The sequence below is a fragment of the Cyrtonyx montezumae genome, unplaced genomic scaffold (assembly GCF_038088225.1).
Source record: "Cyrtonyx montezumae isolate F1298 unplaced genomic scaffold, pur_monq_1.0 scaffold_3, whole genome shotgun sequence".
In the NCBI taxonomy this organism is placed as follows: domain Eukaryota; kingdom Metazoa; phylum Chordata; class Aves; order Galliformes; family Odontophoridae; genus Cyrtonyx; species Cyrtonyx montezumae.
In genome coordinates this window covers 41736430-41748850 of record NW_027072034.1, presented here as the reverse complement: position 1 = coordinate 41748850, position 12421 = coordinate 41736430, and the positions used below count along the sequence as shown (strand labels likewise).

The 12421-nt window shown below is 39.0% G+C and overlaps 1 protein-coding gene across 2 annotated transcripts in view; it reads left to right on the top strand.

The window, feature by feature from the left end:
* Positions 1–12421, top strand: part of MID1 (midline 1) — a 127240-nt gene that overhangs the window by 34080 nt on the left and 80739 nt on the right. For both annotated transcript variants that reach the window (XM_065741376.1, XM_065741375.1), the window contains exon 2: positions 6358–7073. In XM_065741376.1, the coding sequence (XP_065597448.1) occupies positions 6414–7073 (660 nt within the window). In that variant the 5' untranslated portion in view covers positions 6358–6413. The remainder of the gene's footprint in view (positions 1–6357; positions 7074–12421) is intronic.

Genomic DNA, 12421 nt, shown 5'->3' with positions numbered 1-12421 from the left:
GGCAGATGTTTTGTTGCATTAATATCCTTTAAATGTTGCAAACAGCAATCTCAAAATCATGGAAAAATTGTATGTTACTATCTTGTAGACAAGACAGATAATCATTTTTTTTTTTTTATCAGGGAGAATGTATGACTAGGATAAACTATTCAATTTCTGTGTGTGCTTTTGCATAATATGCTGTTGAACAGGTACTACTCTTTGAATATTTATTAGTCTACACTGTTCGGGTAAAAAAAAAAAGAACAAAACAAATCAGTAGATAAACAAGTATTTCCATGTTGGAGGGCATGTGAAGCTTGCTTTGTTTAATGTTACAGAATTTTTCATTAAATATTTTTTAAAAAATGAGTTTTTATTATTAATTCCCTGTCCAATACTTAGACAAATTACAATACTTAGTTGATTATCTCAATAGCTCTGGTGCTGCAAATTTCGATAGCATCACAAGTTACTTGTAGGCTCCAATGTCTCTGGTGCACAAGGTGAAACATCTACTGGACTTGGGACAAACCACTATGAAGCATTCCATTGGTTTAATCGCATTTGAAATATTTATTAAATGTGATGTAAAGCAATCAGATTCATTTGTTTGAAAGAACAGTTGTTCCCAAGACAATTTTGTCTATATCCTAGAGAGGGAGAGAAAATGGCAAAGGAAGAAGGATTTTTTTTGCTTTTTGTTTTACAGCTAACAGAAGAAATTGCAAATGGTTTTTATTGCCTGTGCCAAATTTTATGACAAGAACATAAATTTAAAATTTTCCTTTTATAGTGCACTTAACAGAAAAATACTGCTGCTTTGAAAACTGCAGCTGTGTATTATGATAGTAGACTCTTGAAGCACTTGCCATGGTTCATTCAGGAAGAGTATGTGTGTTCACTGTAAATCTTCTTTTACTATACACCTAGGATACGTAGGCACATACATGCATATGTGAATAACACATTTTATTACCTTTCATACTTAGTTTTTCATAGTTCATATGAAATTTCTTTTCATAATCCACCTAGTGGCAATTTAACATTTTATTTTCTAACTGAAAAAGTTGGCAAGTGTTTTCTACAAGAACATTTAATGCACAAGTGCTTCATTTTTAGTTTAGTCTTCAGTTTTGTATGCATTTATGAACATTCCCACATATGAGTTTGGAAGACCTTGTCCAGAATAGCCTTACTGTAGTATTCACACCATGAGTCACACTTAAGTCAATGGATTGTTAGGAAAATATTGCTGTTTGAACCTACCTGTGTGTATTCTGATCATCAGTCGCCAAAATACAACAAACTAATCTGTTGGTGAGGTGGCACATCAAGGAGTTCTAGAATATATCCAGCTCTTTTGCATAGTACTATTTGTTACTAAGATTCTTAAGATTTGCAGAGCAACATACAACTGTTTTCTCCTTCTGTGCCACTGAGGCCACTACAATTTAAGGTCCACCAAAACAGCCTTAACTCCTGCTGTGAACTCCACATGAGGAGCTAGGATAGAAAGCTTCTCTCAGTCCTGGTAGATTCTCTTCTTGCCTTCCGTGAAGATTGTAGGAGCAACTGGAATAGAAAAGAACAGGAAAAAAATGAGAGCAGCAGACAGCACGTGGCATGCTAACCACTGACAGCTAACTTTATTCTAATAGCGAGTGATTTAGTCACCCTGTATGCATAGGGAGAATTCTGTAGTGCTTTACTGACAAAAAGTGACCTCACCATGTTGAATTTTTTTTTCTGCATGTATATTTCAATTTTGTTTTATATTTTAATCACTTTACTTCAGACATTATGTTAACATTCCTGAATTAGCTTGAATGTACTCTGTTAAGGTGGATAATGTTCTTCGATGATGCTACTCTGTAATTTCTTTGTTAATACAACGAATATAAAGAGTTACATATGTAAGCAGCAGTGAGAAAGAGATAAATAGAAAGCCTACATCAGATCACCAGTTGTCCCACTTGTGAATGCAACAAGATAAGCTGGAAGATTACCTTGGTTGAACCGTATAGGATGTTGTTTGCCTTCTTGAAGTATCTTACTACTGTAGCATCACCAGGTCCTGTGGTATTGCTTTTGGATGTCTGTCTCTTTCCCAGGGAGGTTGGCAAAATAGTTTTGGAAGAAATTAGTTGCAATTTTCTGAGAGATATTTGGATGTAGTAAGAACGCTGGCTTGTATGCAGGAGCAATGAATGGGTATTTGCTGTAAGACCATCTTTGCATAGCAGTGTGTGTCTTACAATATCTTTCTGAAGGCAGTAATTTCTTTAGAACACAGAAGGATGTTGCTTCCTATGAGGAAATGCTTACTGTTCTGGATCATGGAAATCCCTCCCCCACCCTCATAACATGTTTTGAAATCTGTGTCCCTCTGCTTATGGGTACCAATTTTTGTACTTAAAGTATAAGGATCATTCATAGTTCTGGCATCTGCAGCAGTGAAACATCAGGGGTGAGGTTTCAGTCAACAACAGACTCACTTCAGGTCCACCAAATCATCAGATTTTTCTATAGATAATGTCATTTTAAGTGATTATGAACTATGTATTTGATGTCCTCCTTAGGAAATATACTTCTGGGATTTGCAGGGATTTGCATTTTCAGGATCTCATTAAGATCAGCAGTAAGAGTTTTGCTGATTTTGGTAGTATCTCTAATTCATAGTTTTTAAAGTATGCAAGAAATGGAAAGTATAATACAGTATTTTTGCTGCATAACATTGCACCCAGTTATGATATAGCTTGTCAGACTTTTTATATTTATTCAGCTTTGCTGAACATATTTAAGTTTACCTGATTCAGCTTAAGTCTTCATTTCCCTTATATCTTTAGTGCTTGAGCTTTGGGTGCACTTCTGCTTAACTGAAGGCATTAATACCACTTGCAAAATAATACATTGTACTTGAAAGGAGATAATTCTGCTGGGAAAGTCTAGAAGTCTTGACACATACTATAGGGGGATCAGGGTTTCATTGACTGCCTTACTTACCATATAATGTATAAGTAATTGTTAGGTGCTTGGAAGATTTCGTACTTCCAAAGTTACCAAAATGTAGTTTTGATTTTGTAAAGAGCACTCGTCTTTTGGCAATAGCTTTTACTTTGATATTTGTAGTAGTAGTGTGTCTAATTCCAATGACATTTCAATAATAGTATACTTTTCTGCAAGAAATTCCATATTTTTGAAAATATGAAATTATGAATCCAATTTTTTTTTCCCATTCTGGGTCTAGAGGCTTTCCACGTGGCTTTCCATTTACAGGCTGTGTTGACAGTGGAATTTTACCATGTGCATGTGATAAACTGTGTGCATTACATTTCTGCCTAATCTTTCATTTACTGCTGCTGTGGATTCTCTTATCACCCACAAGAAAGTAAATCAAAAAGTGTGAGACTTAGACCAATGGGTTTGTAAGATTCTGTAGCTGGATCAGCTGTACACTGTACTTTAGGCATCAACTTAAAAGCAAAGGAAGTTCAGTCAATTAAAGAGCAATAATTGGGTTACACAGAAAATACAGCCCCTCTTCAGTGCCTCTTAAAGTCTTCTTTGCTCTATCCCAGTTGAAGTGGGTTTTTGGCTTATTGGCAGCTGCAAAACGAAGCAGGGAAATGTCTTTGTTTGGTTCTGTTAGCACGCTCAGCTTTGATTACCATGAAAGACAGGCTTTTATGGGCTTCTATTCCAAGAATTTTACAGTCTAGGATCAGATTTTGACACCCTTGCTAGTCAGGAGTAAGTGGCTGTTCCATCAGGTCAGGAAGATCGGAATGGGTTATCAGTTAGGATGGTGGTGTTTATACAGAGCCATGACAGTGATTCAAACACTTTTCTATGAGTCAGTGATGCAAATATTTTTCTGCTGGTTTAATCTTTTCAACTGTCTGTTAAATGAGTAACATAGAAAAGCCTTTGGTTATTCTTTTATTTGAAACAATGTGCTTTGAGAAGGAAATAAAATGAATGAAACCTTTTGGCACGTGAGAGGGCAGGAGGGATTTTGTGCAGAATGGAGAGCATGAAAGAAAGCCCCATATCCGGAACGAGGTCCTAAGAAGCAAACCAGAGAGGTCGGCAGGTTTTCACTAGGCTGCCAAGAGATGAGCAATGATGAGGTGATTTGCCTTCTTAAAACCTTGTCTGCTGCCAGCACCAAATCCCCTTCTCCCATTTCCAGTGCAGCTTTCAGCCCGCAGGATAAGCGGATGATGAGGTATACAGTTGTGGTGTGGAAGGGATTCAAACAGCATGAATGAGATTCTTATCTTCTGGGACTTGTGTGATACAGAGAGTGAAGAAGAGGGAAGACAAACTGTTCTTCATTTGCAGAAAATGCTTTCATCTTTTGCTGTGCTGTGTGGCTATGGCCGAGGAGAGAGCAGGGAAGCTGTCTTCCTGCTTATATCAAATTGCCAGGCCTTTAATTTTGACCAGATGCACCACACAATTATGGCATCTGATGGATAGTTATAAATGAATTAGTCTTCGGCGAACTGAACTTCATTTCAAGCAATATCAGCATCACAGAAGACTCAGGAAACCAAGTTCTGTGACAGGGTCAGTGCCTTTCCCTCAGTGCTCAAATTTCTTGGCAGAATAAAAGAAAGCCTGAGTGCAAAGAGACAAGAGTATCCTGATTTCTAAGCACATTCTGGAACAGGCGCCTTGCTGCTCTTCCCACAGAGCAAACAGTGCAGAACACTGGCGGGCACTCTGTACCTTGCCTCTGCGCCTGTCAAACTCTCCAATTTTACTGTGGTTCCTATTTGGGTTATAGGTAGTATTCCTGCTGCCGTACCCCGCACTCTAATTGCTGCGAAGTACCGGAGGTTCAAGCACTCTTGGTTCCCGAGGCTGCTAATGAGCCCCAGCTCTCCTCGCCCTTAATGAACCAAGACTTGTCTGGGGGGATTCTTGTCCACCCCTCTTTCTTCCTGGTCAGGGAAGGAGGCTAGAGTTCACACAGCAGAACAATGACTTTACAGTGCGGGGGCCATGCAGCTGTGCCATCTGAAGCTGCGCTTGGTTATGAGCAACAAAGCTTAAATAGATTGTACTGTGAGGAGGTACGGCTCTGTGAGTGTGAAGCATAGCTCTTGCTTCTGCCTCACTGAGCTGTCCACTCGCGGCAGCGATGGGGCCCTGATGGGAGCTTCTGCAGGGAGAGCTGCGCGGGGCGACACTTTTGCATTCTCTCTGTGATGCTGAACGGAGAAACAGGAGCAAAATGAAGTTTTGGTGGGTCTCTGAAAGGACTGCGCTGCTGCCTTCTCTAGACAATCCTATCAAAAGTCACCGATTCCTAAGCCACCTCAGATGGTTAATAAGGCCACTGCAGCAAGTGTAGTTAAGAGGTTTCAGCAACAGAGAGTATTTATGCAACAAAGCATACGCACAGACAAACCTCAAACCAAATCGTGCTTTTCACTGTCTTTCTCACTGTGGGTTCTTCTCCTAGGTTAGAATTACCAGGAATTTGGGCTCAACTACTATTTAGTAGAAATTTCATGTGCTTCATCTTTTTTTAGGGCATTTCAGTTAGGACACTGTGCAATCCTCTGGCTATATTTATCTCTCTCCAAACACACGTGTCATATTTATACACATGTGTGTATATTGTACATATGGTACAAATTATCTTGAAATACGTAGGAGCAGTATATTAATAGAGTACAATGAATATATCCATGAAACACATGAAAATATCACATGCTTTCTTAGACACACTGTTCTCTGTGTATATTCGTGTAAATATTTATGCAGGTGAACACAGATGTACACCCTAGGTGCTGCGCCATAACAATAACTTAGGATTTCAGTCTGAAAAAAGAACTGTGAATTAAAATGGCAAAGGGAGATGTAAGGTTACTGGCGGTAATACTCTGGGCTAACCTTTGCAATATATACAAAGGTGAAGTTGTTTAAAGTATTACCGCTACATTACCAAAGCCAAAAGCAGCATCTGCAGAAGAAGTCTGGTTTTGCTGTAGTAGGCTGTTTGAAAATCATCATTTTGTTGTTTTAATCGTTCGGGTTTTTTTAGCAATGCAGAGAAACATCTGCTGCTTTCCTCAATCGCATGAGCAAGAAAGGGAAAGTGAAAGAATAAGGAGCTTTTGCTTTGCATTCCGAAGTGAACAGAGAGAATAGGGGAAATTAAAAACAAACAAAACAAAACAAAAAAAACCAGTCTACTTTTAAATACCTTGATGTGTGCATGTGCAGGTTCAAAACTTTTGCTCACTCTTCTGCCCAGTGTGGTGGACTGATAACACCGGCAGCCGCAGCAAAGCTGACAACCCCCCGTGGCTGACCCCTCATGTTGTCTCTCGCCTAATCGAATTTTGCGTGTGTTTCCAGATAGCTGATCAGCTTCCCTGGATTTCGCTGACGCCACAGGAAAGCTTTGCCTGAAGATGGAAACACTGGAGTCGGAACTGACCTGCCCTATCTGTCTGGAGCTGTTTGAGGACCCGCTGCTGCTGCCCTGCGCTCACAGTCTCTGCTTCAACTGCGCGCACCGCATCCTGGTCTCCCACTGCGCCTCCAACGAGCCGGTGGAGTCTATCACCGCCTTCCAGTGCCCCACCTGCCGTTATGTCATCACCCTCAGCCAGCGCGGTCTAGAGGGGCTCAAGCGCAACGTCACCCTGCAGAACATCATCGACCGCTTTCAGAAAGCCTCGGTGAGCGGGCCCAACTCCCCCAGCGAGACCCGTCGGGAGCGGGCGTTCGACAGCAACAGCATGTCTTCCTGCGAGAAGGTCCTCTGCCAGTTCTGCGACCAGGACCCTGCCCAGGAGGCAGTGAAGACATGTGTGACCTGCGAGGTCTCCTACTGCGAGGAGTGCCTGAAAGCCACGCACCCCAACAAGAAGCCCTTCACCGGCCACCGGCTCATCGAGCCCATCCCAGACTCTCACATCAGGGGATTAATGTGCTTGGAGCACGAGGATGAGAAGGTGAACATGTACTGTGTGACGGACGACCAGCTGATCTGTGCACTGTGCAAGCTGGTCGGGCGGCACCGGGACCATCAGGTGGCAGCTCTAAGCGAGCGCTATGACAAGCTGAAGGTGAGTGCTGTCCTCACACCAATAGCGGTTGGTGGGGAGGGAAGGTGTCCTGCTGTTATTGCATTTCCTTGTTTGGTCAGGGGGTTGGTAAAGGCAGGTGTGCGGTCTGTCATCGGACAAGATGCATGTGCAGACCTTCGTATGCTCATCAAAAGGGGGTCAGATTTTCCCTTGAAGAAAGATTCCTTGGCTGCGCTTTGATTTTCTTCTGCATGCAGTGTACGTTATTGCTAGCACAATAAGCTAGTATTAGCTTATCTGTCCACATCTGTCCACATCTTCCCTTGTGGCAGTTGGCAGGGTTTTTGTGTTGGCTGCACATACACAGACCCTGATGTAAATGTTGGGTATTGTTTGCATATGGTCTGCTGTTGATTATTTTTTCACTGAGCTGCTTTTATCAAAGAAAGCCCATTGCATCACTGCTAAAAGGAAACGTATTTATACGTGCTGAGCTGCCCTATCAGCCAGGGAGACTGTCTCCAGTCCTCCTGTGCTGCCTCGAAGGAAACTAAACCAAAAATCTCATTCAGTTCCTTGTGGCATTCCATGGTTCCCCCCTCCCACCTGGCACCCACCTGGCCCATGTGGGATGTCTTAACTGGGGGAAATGGGAGGCTGTGGTGTGGACCTGCTCAGGTTGCTCTGCAGGCTCCCGCTGAGGCCATCAAGCAGCCATGGACCCTACAGAGTGGTTTAGGTCCTGCAGCAAAGGAGAGGAATTAATGAGATTCCTGGAGGCCAGTCTGTATGTACTTGTCTGCATGCATTTGGGGGGATTCCTTAGTTATGTTGAGAAGACACAAGAGTAGAGTGAAAAGATAAGCTGCCACAGTTTTGGAGATGTGAGAAGAAACTGAATTAGTAGATTTAACTAACTGGAAATGTGTTCTTAAACAACTTGAAGATAAAAGCATGAGGCTTCACACAGAGATGATAACTTTGTGTGAGTGTAGGTAGATTTTGCATGCCACACGTTTTTCGTGCCTCTATGCATGTGCAAATACGTAGATCATGTTCTATGATTATATGAATATCATGGAAGATACTTCTTTACTTGGACCTGCTAGCTTCCTTCCATTTCTTAATCAGTTTTTTAATTTTTAAGAGAAGCTATTTCTGCTTTCTATTTTATCTGTTTCTTTTTTTTTTAAATAAGAGTTTAGCCATTAATAAAATGAGACATGAACTCTAAATGTGAATAGAAGATTCATGAACCTATGATGCTCTTCATTAGTCCAACAGGTTACATACTTACCAGGTTCTACAATTCAGCAAGCTAGTAGAAACTGAACACCTGTATCATTTATCAACTTGATAAGAGTAGAAATGTGCAACTTGATGGGAAATTCTTTTGAAGTTCAGTATTGGCTAAGTGTATATTTGAGAATATCAGTAAATATTAAACAAAATTTCTTAGTGCTGATATACTCAGATGTAGCCAGTCTTGTAGGAAGACATTAAAAAGCATGTGTCTTCACCTGAGATCATTGGATTAATATTGCACATGGTTAAGATGAAAAAATTGTGTGTTTTTGCATAATCTGTGGCTTTTCTGTGCAAAGATGCCTAAGTAGACTCTGGATGGATATCTCAGACAGACTAGCAGGGTTCACATTAAATGTTTGCTAGTTTAGCAAACTGGCAGATACTTAATAGAGTACTTTCCACTGATCTCATCAGTGAGTAATTCAAGTACCAGTTTAATGACTAGGATGACCCGGATCAAATAACTCTTTCTTACAAAGGCAATTCCTATCATTTTTTTATAATATCCACGCAGTTTTTGTTTAGACTTAAACTTTCTTTGTATTCAAACTATCTAGAAGTAGCTTATATAGGAAATTATTAGCTGACATGAAATCCAATTACTACTTGTTACATCATGAGTGAAATAGACTTATTTTACTTTGCTAATTCCCTCAATGATACTAGTCATGCTAATTTTGCTGCCAGTTACAGCACTCTGAGCCCAGTGATTGTAGGCTAGGTGATTTCCATCTGGATCCAGAGCCCATTCTCTGTAAGAAGGTAATCAAAAGCTGTTGTCCTTCCTTTCTGCACTGCCTTTTCTGTCTCAGTAATGTGAGCTGTATTATATATTGAACTCTGAGAATGAGGTTTTCAGTTCAGTTCAGATTTGTTCCATAGGAGTAAAGAAATGAGGTTTATTTACATCACTGTTTAGCAGCAAACAGACAAGACTGTCTGTTTCCTTTTCATGTTGAGGCAACCTTCTTCATGAATGGTAATACCATCTCTTGAGTCACTGCTAGAGCTGCTGTTGCAAGTCTTTAGTTCAAGCTTGCAATTATTCTTTGTTAAGTTACATACAATGTGCAGACGCCAGTGGTAAATGCAATGTTCAAGTAAATTAGAAAATCTCTATATGAAAAACAGGTTGTTGCTTGCTATATTGTTGCTGAGGGCTTTTAAATACGTAGGTTTTGTTTGAAAGATGGGTTACCCAAATCTTTAAAGAAAAATCTAAAAGAATGAGTATGTGCTAGTCAATAGCATAGTGGATTCATTCAAAAACTTGTGGTTAATTGTATCTTTGTAGAAGAAAAACAAAACTGCTTCATGTGATGCTTTCTTTTCTTGCAATTTTCTTTTTAAATCTACTCATTGTTGATGCTGACAACAGCAACTAGCGTGTAGCTCTAGGTGTCAAGCTATGCTAATTACTTGCATTCTCTTCCAGCAGCGTTACTAATTATTTAAACTATATCTCATCCTTCATTAAGCATAGGACAATAGATGCCATTGCAATCTAGCTCCCTTTGTGGCAAAAATGAAGCCCTTTAATTAGGAGTTCTGTATACGTGTCCAGCAGAGACGTCTATGCTAAAGCATGTTTAACAGTCAGTGTAATTGTAATTGTGGACAACTGAAAATGAGAAAGTGTTTTCCTTTGGCAGCTATTGCTCTAGCCCTGAGAGATGCTTTTCTTAATGAACTTTTACTGTGGGCGGATGGGGTCTGAGGGCACTTATTTCAGGAGCAATTCATTCTTGGTTACTAAGACCACGTGGTGTAATTCCACGTTATAGATGTTTTAGTTGTTTTAGTGTGTACAGAGTTTTTTTAGTTAGACCATAGATACAGATGTGTTGCAAGAAGAAAGAGCTCCCACATGCCATGATGAAAACAGAGAATAGGAAATATTCCGGTTATCACTGAATTTATGAGGTGATGGTCAGAATTGTGGTATAAGTTACAAATAACTTCTAGCTGCGTAAACAAAGTTGTAAAAACAAAAGGTGCAGATGCCAATGTTTACTGCAGTATACTTGCACAAAGAAAATATTTTTGCCAAGTTATTCTTGATTTTTTGCTTTTTTCTTTTTGAGATGTGAAAGAAAAGATAAATGTGCACTCATGTTTTCAAATAAAATTAATGAAAATTATGATCATTCTTTAGACATATTTATACTAAGAAAATGATAAAAATGAACAGAGAGAAGAAGTTACAAGGTGGGTGTGAATGGAAAAAGTCTCCATTTGATTTTAGCAAAAAGCCATGAAGAGATGTCACAAAACAGGAAGATAGATGGTAAACTCTATTTTAAAACGGTATAAAGCCATTGAAGTATATAATATATAGTGCCATTGAAGTAAATAATTTTTTCTTCTTCATATTTACTAGGAGTCTGGCCACTAAAATGCATATTCTTGCAAAAAACTGATTTTGAAATGCTTTGTGCATTGCTTAATCAAGAGATCTTCTTTACTGAATCAAAGTGTGATAGGTTAGCAGTTGTTCTCCATGTTTTTGTTTGACTCTTATTAGCACTGACACGTATTGGGCATGTTTATGAAGGCAAGGCAGTCCTGTGAATGGCACTCAGGAATTCCAAGAACAAAAGAGAGCTTCTTGTTTGTACAGCTTTTATTTTGTTTTAGTGGCAGAATCCGTATGCATCTATTTTTACTCTGCTGTTTATGCAGGATGCAAGGATTCAGTTTTCAATGGTGTGTCGATTCAATTACTCAGAAGCACTTCTGGTGGGAAGCAGCCATAAGTCGTTTCCACATAGGGAGAATTGCATTCAACTCTTATAAACCTACTTCAGCTGTGTAAAGGTAGGAGACTTTGTCAGGTCCACAGCTTCTACAAATGGAGCACAAAAATATATCTCCCCTGATATGTTTACTCTGAGTTAAAATCTTCTCATATTCCAGTGTTTCTACAGAGACACTAGCAGAGTATGTGCCAAAGCTTTCCATATATTAACTGTTATACTGGATACTGTAAGAACATAACAACTCAAACAGATGGGTTGACAATACAGGAATATTGATTTCTATATTTTTACATAAATATATTATGCATACATATATATATACACACACATACACATATATATACGTGTATATGTATCCATATGCATTTTATTAATTTTATTGCTATATTTGTAGCACTTGTGTTAGTACGATAACAATTCTGCATATGTTAATATGTATGTCAGTGTAGTAGATGTGTTTGAATAACACAGAAACACGTAATAATTCCTAGCAATTCAGTAATACATAGAATAGTGAATTTGAGTGAATATATATATATAAATATATATGAACTAAGTATAGTAAGATTCAGATATATATATGTCGGTCGCTAAAAATATATTTGATCACATGTATATTAGCTACACTTCAGTTATTTAAACAATTACATCCTATGAGCCTATGAACCTATGAGATTTTCAGACTGATTATTATTATTATTATTATTTTTTTTTTTACAAAATGTGCTACTCCGTGACTTGCTTTACTTCTGGATTATTATTAGATTACTCTTAGATTAGATACTACTTAACACATATTTCAGTGTGTATGAAATGAGGAATCGTCATTTATGTGAGTATGGAATATTATGTAATTTTGCATGAAGTGCAGAGAGTTAGCTATATTTTTTCATTATTTACAAAGACTCAAAAGCATTAAGTTTTTGCATGGAAGAGAATAGATGTAGGAATGAAGTATTTTGTTACTTAGGTTTTCCAGTAATGCTCATTTTATTAATGTGTAAATACTAAGGCAGACTTTAGAACATACTCTCTTTAGTCTAGTGTTTTCTCAGGTTACTGTGTTTGCCAGATCTAGGTTTTAAGTCAAATCTATCTTCACACTCTTCCACGCATCTGACCTAATACGTTGAGCTAATGGACCTCAAGTCCCTATTCCAGCTCATGATTTGCTTTTTGTAATGACCTCCTGTTTGTCCCTTCGTTGCTTATGCATTTTAGATAATGCGATGACTGAGAGGTGTTGGTGGAATATGATGAATGACAAGTGCTTCTTCAGAATGAGAATCTGTGTTTAAACAACATGCAGTAAAGTAATAA